We start from the raw sequence: 20,568 nt of genomic DNA on the forward strand, positions 1-20,568 counted from the left end.
ACTTATGTTTAATTAAGGACTCGTGACATGGCTTCTCTAGAAGGTGCTTAAGCTAGAAGTGCTTCTAATATAACCACATTGAAATTTTTATTAGAAACTCAAGCACATTTTAAAAAATCACTTCAGGATGCTTTTCGAAAAGAAAAAAAGAATGGCGTATGCTTCTCCATGAACCGCTTCTTTGAGCCATATGAACAATCTTAAACAGACCCCTAACTAGCAAGCATGGCCCCAACCTCCAATATTACTCTTAGAAACAATGAAATTGAGACGTAAATACATGTTTTCATGGTCTTTACAGAGGAGAAAGATAGAGAAAAATGACCTGATTGGGTGAGATTTATAAACAAGTTGCTTCGTGCTTCATAATTGCATCAGTTACTTGGCAGTTTGCAGTAAATGTCTATGTACCTTCCTTACAATTCTCTTTGCTGCGCTTTCCTTCAAGTCATTGTTGTTTCTTCATCGTCAAAGCTTTCGATATTGAGATCAAACCTTAATATTTTGCAGACCTCATCAGATGAGTGATTGCTTAACTTTGTACCGGTCGTCATTGTCATCAAACTCATATGGTATAGTCTAATAGTCCTTCTGATCAGTATCATCATCAGACTCATATGGTACACGCTCATAGTCCACAATTTTTTTTTTTTTTCTCTGGAGGTCAACATGTTCCCATCCTGCAAAATTCATTCCTGTTTTCTTCACCTTAACTTGATGATCATCCTCTGTTCCAAAAAATTCTGCATGTGCACAAACCTTGTCGCCACTTTTCAGATTGAACTTCCTGTTTGAAAGATTTCCCAGCCAAAGATAATCTTCATGGGAATCAGTTATGGTGGCATCCGTTCGCCAGATGGAAAAATAAGTCCGCTGGGTATGATTAACCACATCAATGCATAGAGACCCAGGATGCTAACCCTCCTATATAATCAAAACTTGGCGGCACTTCAAATTTGACATTTTCTTCCCCTATCACGACATAGTTTAACCATTAGGGAATAACATTTCAAGAGCGACAAATTCCACCAAATACATCCCCACGTTCCATTTCTTCTGTGAATTGGTAATATTATCGATGCATATGTTATATGATCTTCAAACTTGCTATAGCAAGACTATTTATTTTTGTATCCTTTTTGTCAACTTCATCTGTTTTTCTGTTAAGTAGAGATGATAAACTTAAAATTCATCCCACAACCTAAAAAATGGAAAAAAAGAAAAGAAAAAAGGAGGTGGATGTACAAAATCCTTGCTATGCCCTCTATATTTAACAGAAAAATAAATCGAGTTAACGAATATAATTGAAGTACCACTTGAGATTGAGTTTGAGAACCACAATAAGAGAATAAAAAATAAAAATTAAAATAAAAAAAAAAAAAAACTATTCTAGAACGAAAGTAAAATTCATGACAACAATGCTGTATATATCTGAAAAATAGTTCAAGCAGATTAGATGTTAGCACACAGTCGTTTATCTCGTTTATTAAACAAACAACGACTTTCTCTCTCTTGAAATTCATAAACAACAAAATTGAGATTTCTTGGTGCCTCCTCCGTCCACGGGACCAACAAGGGGTAGTACAGAATATTCACCTATTGTCGACTACGCCTTTCGGCCTAATCTTAGGCCTGGACTCACCCTCCGTGGCGAACCTTGAGGAGGAACCCTTAGGTTTTCGGGGCATTGGATTCTCACCAATGTTTGAGTTACTCAAGCTGACATTCTCGTTTCTGCTTCGTCCACCTCCGATTGCCATTTTTCTTAGCTTCGGGAATTCATCAAACCCTCCGAAAAAGAACATGTAGTGCAGCTACCATATTCTCCTTTCGTATAAGAGATTATTTAATTGACGTTATAACATCTTTCTACAAAGAAAAAAAAAGAAAAGAAAGTAGGGCCTCTACACCCATGGCAGAATCCGACATGGATTAGAGTACATTTCAGCCAGACCTTCTATAAAAAGCTATAGGCCATGGCCATTGTTGCCACTGCTCCAACCACGGCAACAGCTGTCAGAACATCGCTTTGCTCCCAGTTCCTGATCAAGCTTGACAGCTTCCCTAAGGCATCCGTCCTGGCACACGCCTCTGTGGTTTCTTGGGGCTCCTCGATTTTCTTATTTTCTTCTCCATTTGGAAGCTCCCGGTCATTAATTTCTTCAGCTTCATTACAAGATGCTCCCATTTGGCCCCTGTAAGGAATAAAATTGAATTTCGTGTTCAGCTATTTAAGGATTCAACTCTATGTTTCGTCAATAGCAATGAGTAGAACATGTATGATCGAGCTTAATAAACAAATCACAACAACATTACCAATTAGAAACATATAAAGGGTAATGCAGTTATATCCAATTCTTTTGTGTTTTCTCCACAAAAGTTCCTCGATGTTAATGTAACTCTATATCAATTAATCTATCATACAAGACTATACATAATCAGCAATTGAAAAATATGACAGCACAAGCTTCTGTCCGGCGAAATTTTCATCCAAAGGTAGTAGACAAAACCAAAAACGTACAAACCTCCAATGTCGTTCTATAATCTCTCCCTTCCCAATATGCCGATCAAGCAATTTCGGCACATCATCAGGAGTGACGACGGGATACCTGCAATTAATAATACATAATAATCATACTCCTTCATGTATCCCAATACGATAAATTTTAAATTGTTATGATCCGGATATTACCAATGGCATGTCATGCTTCCATCTGAATCTGGGATGTAGATACTGAGTGTTCTAGCATACTTGTGGCCAATGTGATAGCAAGCAGTAACAAGTACCTGATTCGTCAATCCTCGCAGCTCAGCCTCCTCTTTGAACTTATCAATGAGAACACGTGCATGATAACGATTCATTTCATTTCGACTCATATGTGCGCATACAAGTACATGGGGGCCAGTCAACAGGCTCTTGCACTCCGGAAGCCCATGGTTTGTGATTCACAAGGACATCATCAACAAAGCTGTCCACATCCGACTCTTTCAAGCCCCTTTGATCAAGAAACAAAAACAATCCCAGAATCATAAAAATGAATTTACAGGAAACAATAACCTAACACTCCTTGTAAGGCAAGGGATTAGTCGTCAACTGAGTCATTAAATGCAATTTCTAGAACTAATTTCAAAAGCTAACACATATCTAATTATCAATTTAGGTCAGTAAATTCAACACAATCTCGCAGTCAAAAGTGAAGTCAAAACAGAAATTACTTCAGTCTAAACTAGGAAAAGAAATTGCACTGCTCATGTTGGTTATGGAATGGACCCTCAATTATGAATTAATTACGGTTTGACATTGTGGGTGTTAATTAGTGCGGGCCCTGCTTAACAACTGGGTTGGCCTACTGTATTTGGGCCCAGAGTGCAGCTCTCATCCATTTTCGGTTGGGTTTCACTGAAAGATCAAATGACTATTTTGCCCCCTTCAGTCCTAATCCAACGGCCACCATTTTGGGTGTTTATGTTCTGCAATTTGGTGGGGGAGAAGGGGGTTAGGTTGCTTTCGATCCCGTTAAGGAGATCGTGTACAGAGGCAGAAGGTGACATCGAGTTTACGGTTTGCACAGTGAGATGGGAAGGGTTGGGGGTGGACTGAGGGTTGATGGGGATGGGTTATGTCCGCTGATGTTGGTTGCAGAGAGAGAGAGATGGGGTAAAGTACGGGGGTAGGGTTGAGGGGAACGGGTACAGAGAGAAAGAGTGAGGGAGTAAGGGACATAGGAGGTAGAGGTATGGGTTGATTTGTCAAGGGCTGCTGCATCCTTCCTATTCAAAAGGTAACAAATTATTTTCAATTCATTCTTTACTCTTGGATGTGAATTTACTGTTCGGCAAAGGAGTCTAAAATGGCTACTACATGATTCTCTTGGATAACTAACCAGTAAATTCGGATTAAAATTAAGGGAGTTTTAACGAAAAGCCCGCAGTACTGTTCACTTTAATGAAAAATCACATTTTTACACTAAAAAGTCAAACCTGGTACTATTCACCTTACCATTTATTTTGTCCTTATCGTTAAAACTCAAAGTTTTCAAACTTTTTTTCATTAGTTTTCTTAAAATTAAAGCAACTATAAAAACCTCAAGAAATCATCGCGAATTTACCTGTATTTGATCATTTGTGATAAAACCAACACATCGCCGTCGGAAAACTCAGTTCCTTCATGTCCTTCAATTATTGTTAGCAATATCTGTAAAAAACCAAGAAAAAAGTGAGTAATAGAGTCAACTCAGCTCAACACCAGAACTCAGTAGCTCCATGAAACAAGAAACGGTAAGAAAGAGCAAACAGAAACGCCAACGAATTAAGCTGGAAAACGGACCTTAAAGGTGAGGTCTTTCTTGCGAGCTTTGAGAGCGGATGCGAAGAACTTAGGGAGTGGATCGGACTCAAAGCCTTTGATGCACCATGGCCAGGCCTCAGGGGTCTTGTAGCAGAGGAAAACGTGGCGGTTGCTTAACTGTGTATCGACCTTAGTGACTTCATCAGAATCATATGACATAGTCTCTTATCTGTCCCAATTGGTATGACCATCAGACAAATCCCATTTTACTATATCCACTCCTGTTTTGTTCACCTTAATTCTATTATGTCGTCCATAAAATTCTGCTTTTACAAAAACTATGTCGCCGTCTTTCAGATTGAGCTTCTTGTTTGAAAGATTTCCCAACCAAAGATAATATTCATAGGAAGTAGTTACGGTGGCCTTCATTGCCCAAATGCGAAAATTAGTTCGCTGGGTACGGTTAACAACATCAATGGTTAGAGTTCCTGTACAGTTGGAGTTGTGTGAAGAATAAATGATGCCCAAAGCCAATCCTCCTATATAGTCAATACTTGGCGGCACTTCAAATTTGACAATTTCATCCTCTCTCGCGACATAGGCTAACCAGTTAGGAATATCATTTCCAGAGAGAAAAATTCCACCAAATGCGTTTTTCTACACCATGGGGTGCAAAGTTAGTATAAGCAACAATACAAAAAGCAGAGAGAGAGAGAGAGAGTACCATACCGTTTGGAGGTTCTCCTTAAAAGTATCAGTGAGACTGGTACACCCTTCCATATGAATTAAATCCATGTAGTCCAATGAGTTCTCCAAGTTTGGAATATCTTTGAGTTTGCGGCAGTCTTTCAGTTCCAATTTCCTCATTTTCGACATCTCTGAAAAGTCGGACATTATTTCCAGTGCAGTGCAGTAATTCGCTTTCAGTTCAATCAAACTGTTCGGCAAATCTGGGATTGCCTGAAGGTTTGTGCAATGATTTACACGTAACACCTGAAGCTGAGAAAGGAAACTGAGAATGGGTAGCCTATTAAAACCATTCCCACTTAGATCTAAAACTGTTAAAGAAGATAGACTACCAATTATTTCGAGAACTGGCACCATCTGTTATATTGCAGTCGCTGAGATTTAATCCCTTAATCATCTTCAGTTGTGCTAAAAAATGGTAACCCCCACACAAACCCTTACAGCCAATGAGGGCCAATACCTCGAGATGTGGGAGTTTTGAAAAGTCTGGTAATTCAGTCAGGTTATGGCAGTCTATAAGAAGGAGATACTTCAACTTCTTAGGCAACTGTTACTCAAAAAGAGAAAACAATAATAAAAATCCAAATAAATAAACGTGAGAATGCATGACGATGACTGATGTTGATATTTACAAGGACATTGATAATTATATCGTACCATGTCCGAATCCTCCCAAACTCGTACGATCTTGCTGTGCCTCAGGTGAAAATAAACTAGGTTTCGTTGATCAAAATCTGCCGGTATAGCTTCAAGTGGAAATCCATTCCAACGCAAAAATCTTAACTCCTTGGAAAGATGTTTGTAGCTTCCAGTCAGCTTTACATTTTTTAGCTCGAGAAATTTCAGACGCCACATCTTCTTAAATGCTTCCGTACTGAAGCTTTGCTTATCATCAGAATGTTCTGGCAAAAATAAGCGTAGTCCTTCAACTGCTTCTGTTCCCTGTTAGAGATTAAAAAAAAACAAGAAAAGGATAATATTCACACGAAGCAGAGCCGTGAATTGGATGAATGAACTACAAGCAAGGTAGGGCATACAACATAATTGTGTATTTTCTCTTTCAATTTATAGTGGATGAAAGCCTTTTCTTTTCTTCTTTTTCTTCAAATATACTATGTACAGCATACATTATATATATGCGGATATGCGTATATACTTCTCTTTCTTTACATATACTTAACATACATCTTTTTATTGCAAAAGTGCTTACCGATTTGTTACTGAGCACGCTTTTTGCATCTTTACTGTTCCACAATCGACTACGTTTGCCCAGTTCCACAGGAGATTCTGCCCGCACAATTTCTCTTCCCATATCTCGAATCAAATCATGCATCCTCAAATTTTCCACTTCATCAATATATAAAAGACATCGTTCACAGAGCGTGGCAATTTCTGCTTCAACAGAAAAACGACTACAACCATCCAATATTGCCGTGACAAAACGTTTACCACATCCAATAAAGAAACAAGATATGTCAAGGAACACACCCTTCACATGATCATCACGTAGCCCATCGAAGCTTAATTTAAGTGTTTCATGAATTTTTCCATCTGGAATATTTATCAATTTATCCAATGTACTTTTCCATATGCTTTTACTCTTTTTCATAGCCAACAAACGGCCAACAACTTCAAGAGCTAGGGGCAATCCTCCACAATAATCAAACATCTCTTGCGAGCTCAACATATTCTTCGTCGGGACGAGGATTTCCAAAGGCATGCCAGCTAAGGAGCTCAAAAGCTTCTTCATTAGTCATTCCTTGTGCTTTATATCTTTTATCCACCTTTTGTATATTCAGCACTTGTTCATCTCTTGTCGTTATAATAATCCTACTCCCTGGACCAAACGAGTCATGTGCTATCGCCAATTTATCCAATTGGTCCGCATCATCTATGTCATCAACCACGACAAGTACCTTCATGCTTCCAAGTCTTTTCTCTATCTCCTTGGTTCCTTCGGCAACACTGCTTACCTTAATGTCAAGCCGTTTTAAAATATCTTGAAGAAGTTGTTCTTGCAAACTAACCATATTTTTCTTGTTACTCCTCACCTCTTCAAGGTAACATTGACTGCTAAAACTATGACCATATTTGCTACAAATGTCTTTGGCAAGCGTTGTTTTACCTATACCACCTGTACCCCAAATTCCTATTATTTGAACATTAGGTGAACCTCCAACGTCTAAGTATTTAGTGCTAAATTCTTGCACATGAAAAGCTATTCCAACTGAGTGCTTGGGTTCTTTTAAGTCTATGGGTTTCAATAGTCCCTTGATGTCCCCAATAATTTTCTCGATAAACACTCCTTCACGCCTAAAAGTAGAAATTCCAAATTACGAGAGCCATACTAAATGCCTTATTCATCATGACCTTATATTTACATATTGAAACAGGTTTGAATAAATTGTGATTTACTGAGCTCAATTCAACCACATATTTAATCTTTGATTATAATGTGAATAGATTAGATGATCGGTCATTGGACTATTACACAATTGTCGCTTTCAGTTTTATAATTAAGAATCCATTACAATTGGTATTTTAATTTGATAAAGTGTGGAGCATTTGTTCTTCACACACCCATAAAAAAACGAAGCACGTACCTTGCGTTTCACTTCCTTAATTTTGACCGAAATTCATATGCAAATGCTCTACCTTTTATAAAATTCATATACCAATTCTAATAAATTTTTATGTAGTGACCAAAATTACAATTCTATCATAGTTCAGGGACCAATGATCCAATTTTCTTCTAACATATAAAATCAGATTCAATGCCTTAATTATAATATCTTAATTTTGGTTTGTTAGTGAAACATGGTGATATGAAATTTGAAGTAAACAAGAAAGTATATATACCCGTCAGCTGTGGTTTTGAGATTCCAGCCGCCTAAATCTGCCGAAGCCTTAAGATCCTCTCTCCACTGCTTGACTTCATTTGGATCTTCATTCCTTTTGTGCTTCCGAAATGCTTTCGAAAAACTACCATTCTGTTTCCTGACCTGAGAAGGGTCAACGTCGTAGAATATTGGACAAACTATTTTCCCCTCTTGATCTTTTAGGCACCTCATGATCTTTGACAGCTCCCTCAGGCACCACCGGGAGTCCGCGTACCCCTTCGAGAAGACGATGACGGCGATTCTCGACCCTTCGATTTCTCGGTCAAGTTCTCTCTGTATGTTTTCCCCGCTTGTGAGCTGGTTGTCTATAAACACGTTGATTCCAGCTTTGCGAAACGCAATGTCAAGGTGGTCTGTGAAGGTCTTGCGGGTGTCTTCGCCTCTAAAGCTCACGAACACCTCGTACTTCCAGTGGTTTGAGCTCCGCGAGGAATACGAAGAGGCGGCAGCGGCGGCTCCATGGGCGGAGCTGCTGGCATCCATTGCAGCCTGTAGAAGTGCAGCTTGGCTTTCAAATAACCAAAGTCAAGTCTTTCCCGAGATTCCCCAGTCTCGGTAGCCCTTATAAATTTGTCACTGCCGTGTCGATAGCGCGTGAGTGAATGTTACCATCAAATTTAAAAAAATAAAGTAAAATTGTATAACTGCTTTACGATGCAATTTCCTTTCTTTTGTAGTTTTTTTGAGAAATCTGCCGCCCAACTTTGGCCAGACCTTATTGTATTTTAAGGGTGGCGCGCAGGTCGGTCCAACTGCCCCTGCTGGTGGACGTAAGAATCAATGGGAAGAGACCTCATCTCCAACAACCTATCTTAACAAAAGATGTAGAAAATTAAACTCCAAAAGGCTAACTAAATGACTATAGACATTCGTAGCTTACCTTACGTCAAAAGTTACAGTGTCGTAAAATAAGTAATTTACCTGCCCAAAATGAGGATCAATTTAGTTACGAAAGCAAGGAGATGATCGAGCTCGCGATAGCAGCTTTTTTAATCCTATCGTCTTGGAAGGGAAACAAGCTCGCGATAGCAGCTTTTTTAACTCCACATCTTTTATCTCGACTACCATGTGCACATACAAATACATGGGAGCCGGTCAACGCCTCTTGCACTCCGGAAACCCATGGTTTGTCGTTCACAAGGACATCATCAACAAAGCTGTACACATCCGACTCTTTTAGGTCCCATTGATCAAGAAACAACAACCACCTCATAATCACAAAAAGGAATTTACAGGAAACAATAACTTAACACTCTTTAATTCCTTGTAAGACAAGGAATTAGTCATAAACTGAGCCATTAAATTCAATTTCTAGAACTAATTTCAGAAGCTAACATGTATTGAATTATCTAATAAATTTAGCACAATCTTGTAATCAAAAGAGAAGTCGAAACAGAAATAAAACACTAAATGCGGTCGTAACTTGCATTCAATCAATTTCCAATGAAAATCACGAGTAATTTTTTTGTGTGCCACAGCTCGGTACACCTAGTGTAATAATACAAATGGTTGGAAACCAGAGCGTGTTACCACGCACAATCTCAAAGCAAACAAGGAAAATTTTGAGGTATCAACACCGCAACTAGTCCAAAACACACTAAATTAGCTCAATTTGAAACTTCGTAAATTGAAATGGGAAAATCATAAACTATATCTCTAGTTAGCAATCATCGAAATCTCCAAGTCAAATAACGCAAATCTGAAGAATCAAAACACCACTGACTGGTTAATTATCTAAATCCTATAAATTTTGGTTAAAATTAAGCAACTACAGGAAAATAAGAGGTGGATGTACAAAATCCTTGCTATGCCCTCTATATTTAACAGAAAAATAAATTGAGTTAATGGATATAATTGAAGTACCACATGAGATTGTGTTTGGGAACCACAATAAGAAAAAAAGAAAAACTATTCTAGAATGAAGGTAAAACTCGTGACAACAATGCCGTATATTTGAAAAATAGTTCAAGCAAATTAAATGTTAGCACATAGTCGTTTATCTCGTTTATTGAACAAAGGACAGAGACAACAATGTCGCTTTCTCTCTTTCGAAATTCATAAACAACAAAATTTAAATTTCTTTCACAAAAATTACCATAAATTTGGACAAAATTGACTGTTGAATTATAAGTCCAGCATCCAAATAAAAAACAATCACAGGAGCTTAGAAAATACCACATCAACATTTAGCAAGCAGTCTCATAAGAAATCCCAATCAAGATAAAACCATTCAACAGTTTATTAGATTTCTCCTTTCATATAAGAGCATGGTTCGGATGATTATTTAATTGACGTTATAACATCTTTCTACAAAGAAAAAACGAAAAAGAAAATAGGACCTCGACACCCGTGGCAAAACCCGACATGGATTAGAGTACGTTTCAGCCTCACTTTCTATAAAAAGCTATAGGCCACAACCACTGCTGCCACTGCTCCAACCACGACAGTGGCTGTGAGAACATCGCTTTGCTCCCAGTTCCTGATCAAGCTTGACAGCTTCCCTAAGGCATCCGTCCTGGCACATGCCTTTGTGGTTTCTTGGGGCTCCTCGACTTTCTTATTTTCTTCTCCATTTGGAAGTTCCCGGTCATTAATTTCTTCAGCTTCATCAGAATATGCTCCAATTTGGCCCCTATAAGGAATGAAATTAAATTTTGGTGTTCAACTATTTAATGATTCAACTCTTAAGTTTCGTCAATAGCAATTGAGTAAGAACAGGTATGATCATGCTTAATGAACAAATCCCAACAACATTACAAATCAGAAACATATACAGGGTAATGCAGTTATATCCAATTCTTTTGTGCTTTCTCCACAAAAGTTCCTCGATGTTATGTAACTCTATGTCAATTAATCTATCATACAAGACCAGACATAATCAACAATTGAAAAAATATGACAACACAAGCTTCCGTCCAGTGAAATTTTCATCCAAATACAGTAGGCAAAACCAAAAGTGTGCAAACCTCCAATTTCGTTCTATAATCTCTCCCTTCTCAATATGTTGATCAAGCAATTCCGGCACAAAACCATGAAACATGTAGCGATACCTGCAATTAATAATACATAATATTCAAACTCCTTCATCGATGCCAATACGATAAATTTTAAATTGTTATGATCTAGATATTACCAATAGCCTGCTATGCTTTCATCATGGTAACACGTATACCACTTCGTGTACCAGTCACGCTGATAAATCTTTCTTAAACCTGGGCTGTAGATAATCAAGTGTCCAGCAATTGAAAAATATGACAACACAAGCTTCCGTCCAGTGAAATTTTCATCCAAAGACAGTAGGCAAAACCAAAAACATACAAACCTCCAATGTCGTTCTATAACCTCTCCCTTCCCAATATGCTTATCAAGCAATTCCGGCACATCATCAGGATGGACGGAGCGATACCTGCAATTAATAATACATAATATTCAAACTCCTTCATCAATCCCAATACGATAAATTTTAAATTGTTACGATCCGGATATTACCAATGGCATGTCAAGCTTCCATATGAATCTGGGATGTAGATCCAGAGTCTTCCAGCATACTTATGGCCTTCAGTGTGAGAGCACGTAGTAACAAATACCTGATCTGTCGATCCTCGTAGCTCTACCTCCTCTTTGAACTTATCAATGAGAACATGTGCACTATCACGATTCCATTCATTTCGACTCATAAGTACGCATACAAATACATGGGGGCCAGTCAAGGGCTCTTGCACTCCGGAAGACCATGGTTTGTTATTCACAAAGACATCATCAACAAAGTTGTCCACATCAGACTTTTTCAAGCCCCTTTGATCAAGAAACAACAACAACCTCAGAATCACAATAAAGGATTTACAGGCAAGAAATTAGTCTTAAACTGAGCCATTAATTCAATTTCTAGAACTAATTTTAGAAGCTAACACATATCTCATTATCTATTTAGTTCAGTAAATTCATCATAATCTCGTAAGAAATTACCTCATTCTAAACTAGGAAAATAAATTGCACTGCTCATGTTGGTTATGGAATGGGCCATCGATTATGAATTAATTACGGTTTGCCATTATGTGCCTTAGTGTGGGTCGTGCTTAATAGCTGGGTTGGGTTGCTGCATTTGGGCCCAGGTGTAGCTTTCACGCGTTTTGGGATGGGCTTCGCCGAAAGATCAAATGACTCTTTTGCCCCCTTCAGTCCTAATCCAACGGCCACCATTTGGGGCGTTTGTGTTCTGCAATTCGGTTTGGGGGTTAGGTTGCTTTCGATCTCATCAAGGAGATCGTGCAGAGAGGCAGAGGGTGACATCGAGTTTAGGGTTTGCATAGTGAGAGACAAGAGGGTTGATGGGAAGGGTAGGAGCTAGAGAGAGGGGGTGGGGGTGGGTTATGTCCGCTGACGTTGGTTGCAGAGAGAGAGAGAGAGATGGGGAAAAATATGGAGGTGGGGTTGAGGGGAACGGGTACGGAGAGAAAGAGTGAGGGAGTAAAGGACATAGGAGCTAGAAAGGCCACTACATGATTCTCTTAAGGTTTTTTCTCAACTAGGTTCTTTCGTTTCAATATTTGGTTGAAATAGATAAAAAAAAAAAAAAATCTCAACGTTTTCCTCGGAGTCTTTATTATCTCTTACCAATTTGAGATTTGCGCATGTGTGTTTGCTAATGCTTTGTTTCTTCGTTTTTACAGGAAATGGAATTGCACTCTTCCTTATCTCTCAAATTCTTTCATTTGGGGTCTAAGGTGATGCCTTTTTACCTAAAATATCATTTTGTTAAATAGCTTATGATATTTTGATTCTCTGCACATTTTGCATAGTTCAAAAAGCAAAATCTCTCTCTCTCTCTCTCTCTCTCTCTCTCTCCCCCTCTCTATCTCTCTCTCTCTTGCTTTTTGTGGCTAAAGATCAATTCTTTTGTGTCATAAATTTGCTTTTGTTACATGGGGTTCTGTATATCTTTTGAATAATCAAAAAGCTTGAATCTAGGTTTCTTTAAATTTCTTTGAATTCTACTTTGTGATTTTGGTTTAGAAATGTGTAGAATTACATTTAAGAGGATCATAAGGAAGAGAAGCACATATCAGTTCTCAGGCATTCCATATGTAATGACTATGCTTAACTGCCTACTCTCCACTTGCTATGTTGCTTTGCTTCTCACTCCTTCAACTACTCTCTCTCTCTCTCTCTCCCTCCCTGCCCCTTTCTCTCCTCTCTGATTTGTATTGCCTAATTAGTTATTTACATTTGTTTATTTATCTCTGTAAAGCTTTCATGCTTGGATTTTAAATGTATGATTCAATTAGAAACCTTTATAATGTTGATGTTATAGAACATTCAACAGATATATATTCAACATTAGGTAGCTCTGGCAAAATCATATAGACTAAGATTTGGTAACATATGGAGGTGAGAGTGAATCTGTCTTGCTTGCCATGATATAGGCTTGCAATGATGGCTTCCTCTTTAGAGTACTACATTCTACTCTTACATGTTAACATCAGAAAGCAGACTAAGATAGATCCAAACCCAATCTTATTAATTAAAATAAAGGGAGTTTTAACGAAAAGCCCGCAGTACTGTTCACTTTAACGAAAAACCATATTTTTACACTAAGAAATCAAACTTGGTACTATTCATTTTACCCTTTATTTTATCCTTATTATTAAAACTAAAAGTTTTCAAGACCTTTTCATTAGTTTTCCTTAAAATAAATGGAAAGAAAATGATTTATGCATACCTTTGTCTATTTGTCACTTGATTTTGGTTTAGGTTGACCATAGCTAAAACATCCAAGACTCACCCAACACCTAATTTGATGAAGACCCTATCCTTTTTAGCCTTTAGGTGTGTGTTTGCTAGCTAGCTGGGTGGTGGGTGAGTCTTGGATGTTTTGGTTCTGTCTTCTTCGACTCTTATATCTTCCCTTTTTCTGAATTTTCTTTATTTCTCATCCTTTAAACTTTATATTTTTAAAAAAAATTTTTTTTTTTTTTTTTGGGTGATGCAGATAGATGAACATGTTCAAAGGGAAATCATGAACCACAGATCACTGCATCCAAATATCGTTTGATTCAAAGAGTTCAGTGATCATAAACTATTTTCATTTTGTATTTTAAGATGAATCTGGCAAGTTCTGTTTGAATTTTGTATAAGTATCTGCTGAGGGTGGGTGGATAAAGACAGAACACGCTAAATTTGGCCTCTGGTGTGCTTAAACTGGTACGGGGGATGGCTGAACTTTGAGCCTGGGATGCAGTAGGACTAAGAGAAATGCCTTACCCACCGGGGCGATCCACCACTTGCAGAATTGTTGTTAAAATAACTCTGCTAAAAATATGAGCTATTCTTCCTGCACTTTGTTTTTACTGTGAAGTGGAAATAGTCTTTAGAGGCTTATTTGTGATAATTGATAAAGAGGTTTGTGTTTAATGTTGAGGAGCTATTCTTCCTGCACTTTGTTTTTACTAGTGAAGTGGAAATGGTCTTTAGAGTGGCTTATTTGTCAAATTGATAAGAGGTTTGTGTTAATGTTGAGGAAAATTAGAGTACACAACTCGCACAAGTATTGGAGAGACAAAACAAGTAAACAAATTACTTGTATTACGCTCACAAAATTTTACAACACAACAACTATCAAGGACACAACTTAGAAGCTATGACACCCTCTCTTTCTAGAGACACACTCTAGATCACTCGGACTCTTCACAAGACTACTCACTTACAAGGCTTCTCACTCTCTTACTTAGCTCTCTCTTGATTTGCTCTCTTACTTCGTTACTTGGTTGGTTACAACATTACATATTTATAGGCAATGGTTGCCGACTTTAAAGATTGGTAGAACATTCTAGTGCATTTATCATGCACTGCACCGACTCTCACACTGCCCACCGACTTGGCATGTCATCTAACTAGGTTTCTAGTTCTTTCTACAAAGATACTTTAGATTTGATATTTCTAGGCCAGCCAACCGACTTTGCATGCTAGACAATTCTAGTAAAATCTCATGCATGAATCTTCTAGAACAATCTCATGCATGTTTGAACTAACATAATTTAGTTTCTTTGTACCGACTGATCTTAAAGGGTTGGTGTTGATCTTTAACATTTAAGACTTGAGAGTAGTAAGGTGGCTTTTTTGATGGTTCTACTCACACCACCTCATCTAGCCATTGTGATGGAGTACACGGCTGGGTGAGAACTCTTCGAGAGAATATGCAGTGCTGGCAGATTTAGTGAGGATGCGATAAAGTAGTTTCAAATGCAGAGAAAATTTCATTGGAAATATTTTGAGTCGAGTCTCAAATATGGGATCTCTGAATGTCCCCTGAAATGGAACCCATCTCGATTTTCGTTTAGTTTCAGATGGGGAAAGTTAGGTCTGAAGCATTTTTACATACACAGTCGGTCATAATATAACTAAAACTTACATACTTTTTCGATTTAATTGTTGTTTTGCATCAGGCTAGGTTTTTCTTCCAGCAGTTGATATCAAGAGTTAGTTGATGCCATTTGATGGTATGTAATGTGACACTTTTCTGCTAATGCATCGAATACTGTTATTTCTTTTCTCTTTTGATATTGGAAGTGTTGGTTGTAGTAAGGAAATAATTCGTTTCAATAGTATACGACTTAGTTTTAATAGTATATGACTCGGTTTTTTAATAGCACTCAGGTGGGAATGTGGGTCGGCTCATGTTTTAGTCTCTCCGTCGTAAGCAATTTTACATGGCATTCTTCAATGTAGCTATAGGTAAGACAACACTCTCAGTATTCCATAATCAAACCACCATTTGAACTTTTTTCATCCACCAAGTGAAAGCTTTTGTGTGCCATCTTGAATAATTATAAGTTATTGCTTCAGATTTTGTTCTCTTGCTTACCTCTCAAGCTTGCGTAGTATACTTATTCTTATTACTGTTGTATTGTTAAGAAATACTCAACTGCGGTTTCAGTTCATCGTTATGAATCGGATTAAAATTAATCACACACCGGTTAATTATCTAAATCCAATAAATTCGGATTAAAATTAAGGCAACTAAAGAACAAAAACCTCAAGAAATCAATGCGAATTTACCTGTATTTGATCATTTGTGGGAAAATCAATACATCACCGTCGGAAAACTCAGTTCCTTCGCGTCCTTCAATTACTGTCAGCAACGTCTATCAAAAACCAAGAAAAAGTGAGTAACGGAGTCAACTCAGCTCAACACCAGAATTCAGTAGCTCCAAAACTCAGTAGCTCTAGGAAATAAGAAACGGTAAGAAAAAGCAATCAGAAACGCAGAAGAATTGAGCTGGAAAACGAACCCTAACGTTGATGTCGTTCTTGCGAGCTTTGAGAGTAGATGCGAAGAACTTAGGGAGTGGATCGGAGTCAAAGCCTTCAATGCGCCATGGCCAAGCCTCGGGGGTCTTGTAGCAGAGGAAAACGTGGTGATAGCTCAACTGTGTATCGTCATTTGTGTCTTCATTAGACTCATATGACATAGTAGTGTCTTCATCATACTCATATGGCATAGTCGCATAGGTGTTCCAATTAGTACCACCATCAAACAAATCCCATTTTACAATATCCACTCCTATTTTCTTCACCTTAATTCTATTATCTCGTCCATAAAATTCTGCTTTTACAAGAACCATGTCGCCGCCTTTAAGATTGAGCTTCTTGTTTGAAAGATTTCCCAACCAAAGATAATATTCATGGGAAGCAATTACGGTGGTGGCCTCCATTGACCTGATGCGAAAAATAGTTCGTTGGGTACGATTAACAACATCAATGCATAGAGACCCAGTAGAGTCGGAGTTGTCTGAAGAATAAACGATGCCCAAAGCCAACCCTCCTATATAATCAATACTTGTTGGCACTTCAAATTTGACAGTTTCATTCTCTCTCGCGACATAGGCTAACCGGTTAGGAATATCATTTCCAGAGAGAAAAATTCCACCAAATGCATTTTTCTGTACCATGGGGTGCAAAGTTAGTATAAGCAACAATACAAAAAGCAGAGAGAGAGAGAGAGAGAGAGAGAGAGAGAGTACCATACCGTTTGGAGGTTCTCCTTAAAAGTATCAGTGAGACTGGTACACCCTTCCATATGAATTGAATCCATGTAGTCCATTGAGCTCTCCAAGTTTGGAATATCTTTGAGTTTGCGGCAGTCTTTCAGTTCCAATTTCCCCATTTTCGACATCTCTGAAAAGTCGGACATTATTTCCAGTGCAGTGCAGTAATTTGCATGCAATTCAAGCAAACTCGTCGGCAAATCTGGGATTGCCTGAAGGTTTGTGCAATGATTTAGAAATAAAAACCGAAGCTGAGAAAGGCCACTGAGAATGGGTAGCCTATTAAAACCATTCCCACCTAGATTTAAAAGTTTTAAAGAATATAGACTCCCAATTATTTCGAGAACGGCACCATCTGTTATATTGCAGTCGCGGAATTCTAATACCTTAATCATCTTCAGTTGTGCTAAAAAATGGTAACCCCCACACAAACCCTTACAGCCACTGAGGAACAATGCCTCGAGATGTGGGAGTTTTGAAAAGTCTGGTAATTCAGTCAGGTTATGGCAGTCTCCAAGAATGAGATACTTCAACTTCTTAGGCAACTGTTACTCAAAAAGAGAAAACAATAGTAAAAATCCAAATAAATAAAAGAGAGAATGCATGACGATGACTGATGTTGATATTTACAAGGATATTGCTAATTATATCGTACCAGCTCCGAATCCTCCCAAACTCGTACCATCTTGCTGTACCTCAGTTCCATATAAATTAGGTTTCGTTGATCAAAATCTGCTGGTATGGCTTCAAGAGGAAATCCATTCCAATACAACAATCTTAACTCCTTGGAAAGATGTTTGTAGCTTCCAGTCAGCTTTACATTTTTCAGCTCGAGAAATTTCAGACGCCACATCTTCTTAAACGCTTCCGTTCTGAAGCTTTGCTCGTCATCAGAATCTTCTGGCAAAAATAAGGTTAGTCCTTCAACTGCTTCTGTTCCCTGTTAGAGATTAGAAAAAAACAAGAAAAGGATAATATTCACACGAAGCAGAGCCATGAATTGGATGAATGAACTACTAGAAACGTAGGGCATACAACATAATTATGTATTTTCTCTTTCAATTTACAGTGGATGAAAGCCTTTTCTTTTCTTCCTTTTCTTCAAATATACTATGTACGGCAATACATTATATATATATATATATATATGCAGATATGCGTATATACTTCTCTTTCTTTACATTTACTTAACATAACATCTTTTTATTGCAAAAGTACTTACACATTTGTTCCTTAACACGCTTTTTGCATCTTCGCTATGCCACAATCGACTACGTTTTCCCAGTTTCATAGGAGATTTTGCCCGCACAATTTCTCTTCCCATATCTCGAATCAAATCATGCATCCTCAATTCTTTGTATTCACCAAAATATAAGAGACATCGATCGCAGAGTGTGGTAATTTCTGCTTCTACAGAAAAACGACTGCAACCATCCAATATTGCTGTGACAAAACTTTTACCCTTTCCAATAAAGAAACAAGATATGTCAAGGAACACACCTTTCACATGATCATCACGTAAACCATCGTAGCTTAATTTAAGCGTTTCATGAATTGTTCGATCTGGAATATTTCTCAATTTATCCAATGTACTTTTCCATATGCTTTTACTCTTTTTCGTAGCCAACAAACGGCCAACAACTTCAAGAGCTAGGGGCAATCCTCCACAATAATCAACAACATCTCTTGCGAGCTCAATATATTCTTCATCGGGACGAGGATTTCCAAAGGCATGCCAACTAAGGAGCTCAAAAGCTTCATTATCAGTCATTCCTTGTGCTTTATATCTTTTATCTACCTTTTGTATATTCAGCACTTGTTCATCTCTTGTCGTTATAATAATCCTACTCCCTAGACCAAACGTGTCATGTGTTATCGCCAATTTATCTAATTGGTCCAGGTCATCTATGTCATCAACCACGACAAGTACCTTCATGCTTCCAAGTCTTTTCTCTATCTCCTTGGTTCCTTCAGCAACACTGCTTACCTTAATGTCAGGCCGTTTCAAAATATCTCGAAGAAGTTGTTCTTGTAGACTAACCATATTTTTCTTGTTACTCCTCACCTCTTCAAGGTAACATTGACTACTAAAACTATGCTGATACTTGCTAAAAATGGCTCTGGCAAGTGTTGTTTTACCTATACCGCCTGTACCCCAAATTCCAATTATTTGAACATCAGGTGAACCTCTAACGTCTAAGTATTTAATGTTGAATTCTTGCACGCGAAAAGCTATTCCAACTGAGTGCTTGGCTTCTTTTAAGTCTGTGGGTTTCAATAGTCCCTTGATCTCCCCAATAATTTTCTCGATAAATACTCCTTCGTGCCTACAAATAGAAATTCCAAATTACGAGAGCCATACTAAATGACTTATTCATCATGATATATATTTACATATTGAAACATGTTTGAATAAATTGTGATTTACTGAGCTCAATTCAACCATGTATTTAATCTTCGATTATAATGTGAATAGATTAGATCATTGGTCATTGGACTATTACACAATTGTAGCTTTCGGTTATATAATTAAGAATCCATTATGATTGGTATTTTAATTTGATAAACAGTGGAGCATTTGTTCTTCACACACCCATAAAAAACGAAGCATGTACCTTGCGTTTCACTTCCTTAATTTTGACGGAAATTCATATGCAAATGCTCTACCTTTTATAAAATACATATACCAATTATAATAAAATTTTATGTAGCGACCAAAATTACAGTTCTATCATAGTTCAGGGATCAACGGTCCAATTTTTCTTCTAACATATAAAATCAGAAACAATGCCTTACTTATAATATCTTAATTTTGGTTGATTAGTGAAATATGGTATATGAAATTTGAAATAAACAAAAAAGTATACCCGTCGGCCGTGGTTTTGAGGTTCCAGCCGCCCAAATCTGCCGAAGCGGTAAGATCCTCTCTCCACTGCTTGACCTCATTTGGATCTTCATTCCTTTTGTGCTTCTGAAATGCTTTCGAAAAACTACCATTCTGTTTCCTGACTTGAGAAGGGTCAACGTCGTAGAATATTGGACACACTATTTTCCCCTCTTGATCTTTTAGGCACCTCATGATCTTCGACAGCTCCCTCAGGCACCATCGGGACTCCGCATACCTCTTGGAGAAGATGATGACGGCAATTCTCGACCCTTCGATTTCTTGGTCAAGTTCACTCTGTATGTTGTCCCCCCTTGTGAGCTGGTTGTCTATAAACGTCTTAATTCCGGCATTGCGTAACGCAATGAAAAGGTGGTCTGTGAAGGTAGTGCGCGTGTCGTCGCCTCTAAAGCTCAGGAACACCTCGTACTTCCAGCGGTTTGAGCGCTGCGAGGAAGACGAAGAGGCGGCAGCAGCGGCTCCATGGGCGGAGCTGCTGGTATCCATTGCAGCCTGTAGAAGTGCAGCTTGGCTTTGAAATAACCAAGGTCAAGTCTTTCCCAAGATTCCCCACCGTAGGCGGCCCTTTCAAATTTTTTGCATGGGCCAATGATGTCACTGCCGTGTCGATAACGCGTGATTGCTATTCCTCCCACAATTTAATTTGTATAAATGTTACCATCAAATTTTAATAAAAACTGTATA

General features: G+C 38.1%; 2 protein-coding genes and 1 pseudogene across 4 annotated transcripts; all 3 read right to left on the minus strand.

The window, feature by feature from the left end:
- Positions 1–1,691: 1,691 nt before the first annotated feature.
- On the minus strand, positions 1,692–20,445 carry LOC103956677 (disease resistance protein RPV1-like). Of its 3 annotated transcripts, XM_048577842.1 has the most exons (11): positions 19,847–20,445; positions 18,202–19,306; positions 17,635–17,919; positions 16,961–17,524; positions 16,224–16,874; positions 15,991–16,076; positions 11,425–11,730; positions 11,258–11,341; positions 11,069–11,152; positions 10,902–10,985; positions 10,151–10,567 (listed from the first exon to the last, which is right to left on the minus strand). In XM_048577842.1, the coding sequence occupies exons 1-11, from the start codon at positions 20,368–20,370 to the stop codon at positions 10,330–10,332; spliced, it is 4,011 nt and encodes a 1,336-aa protein (XP_048433799.1). In that variant the 5' UTR covers positions 20,371–20,445; the 3' UTR covers positions 10,151–10,329. The 3 variants fall into 3 exon arrangements, 2 of the variants coding, with proteins under 2 accessions (XP_048433800.1, XP_048433799.1); XR_007255880.1 differs by lacking the exons at positions 10,151–10,567; positions 10,902–10,985; positions 11,069–11,152; positions 11,258–11,341; positions 11,425–11,730 and adding exons at positions 1,692–2,195; positions 2,526–2,609; positions 2,788–2,996; XM_048577843.1 differs by lacking the exons at positions 10,151–10,567; positions 10,902–10,985; positions 11,069–11,152; positions 11,258–11,341; positions 11,425–11,730 and adding an exon at positions 2,748–2,996.
- LOC125474193 lies at positions 1,958–2,862 on the minus strand. Its single transcript, XM_048577628.1, has 3 exons — positions 2,693–2,862; positions 2,526–2,609; positions 1,958–2,195 (listed from the first exon to the last, which is right to left on the minus strand). Exons 1-3 carry the CDS (start codon positions 2,860–2,862, stop codon positions 1,958–1,960), a joined length of 492 nt encoding a protein of 163 aa, XP_048433585.1.
- LOC108865526 lies at positions 6,047–8,530 on the minus strand (annotated as a pseudogene).
- Positions 20,446–20,568: the final 123 nt, after the last annotated feature.

The sequence above is a fragment of a genome, unplaced genomic scaffold (assembly GCF_019419815.1).
Source record: "Pyrus x bretschneideri cultivar Hongxiangsu unplaced genomic scaffold, Pyrus_bretschneideri_v1 Contig12, whole genome shotgun sequence".
Taxonomy (NCBI): domain Eukaryota; kingdom Viridiplantae; phylum Streptophyta; class Magnoliopsida; order Rosales; family Rosaceae; genus Pyrus; species Pyrus x bretschneideri.

What these genes read in the sequence shown, in the direction of transcription:
- LOC125474193 (XM_048577628.1), bottom strand. Translation starts at nt 2,862, where the DNA reads ATGAATCGTTATCATGCACGTGTTCTCATTGATAAGTTCAAAGAGGAG. An exon ending in GGAAGCATGACATGCCATTG is followed by an intron (nt 2,610 to 2,692) that starts GTAATATCCGGA and finishes TATTAATTGCAG; the next exon opens with GTATCCCGTCGTCACTCCTG. An exon ending in ATTATAGAACGACATTGGAG is followed by an intron (nt 2,196 to 2,525) that starts GTTTGTACGTTT and finishes TATTCCTTACAG; the next exon opens with GGGCCAAATGGGAGCATCTT.
- LOC103956677 (XM_048577842.1), bottom strand. Translation starts at nt 20,370, where the DNA reads ATGGATACCAGCAGCTCCGCCCATGGAGCCGCTGCTGCCGCCTCTTCG. An exon ending in AGAACGACATCAACGTTAGG is followed by an intron (nt 16,077 to 16,223) that starts GTTCGTTTTCCA and finishes GGTTTTTGATAG; the next exon opens with ACGTTGCTGACAGTAATTGA. An exon ending in CCACAAATGATCAAATACAG is followed by an intron (nt 11,731 to 15,990) that starts GTAAATTCGCAT and finishes TCTTGATCAAAG; the next exon opens with GGGCTTGAAAAAGTCTGATG.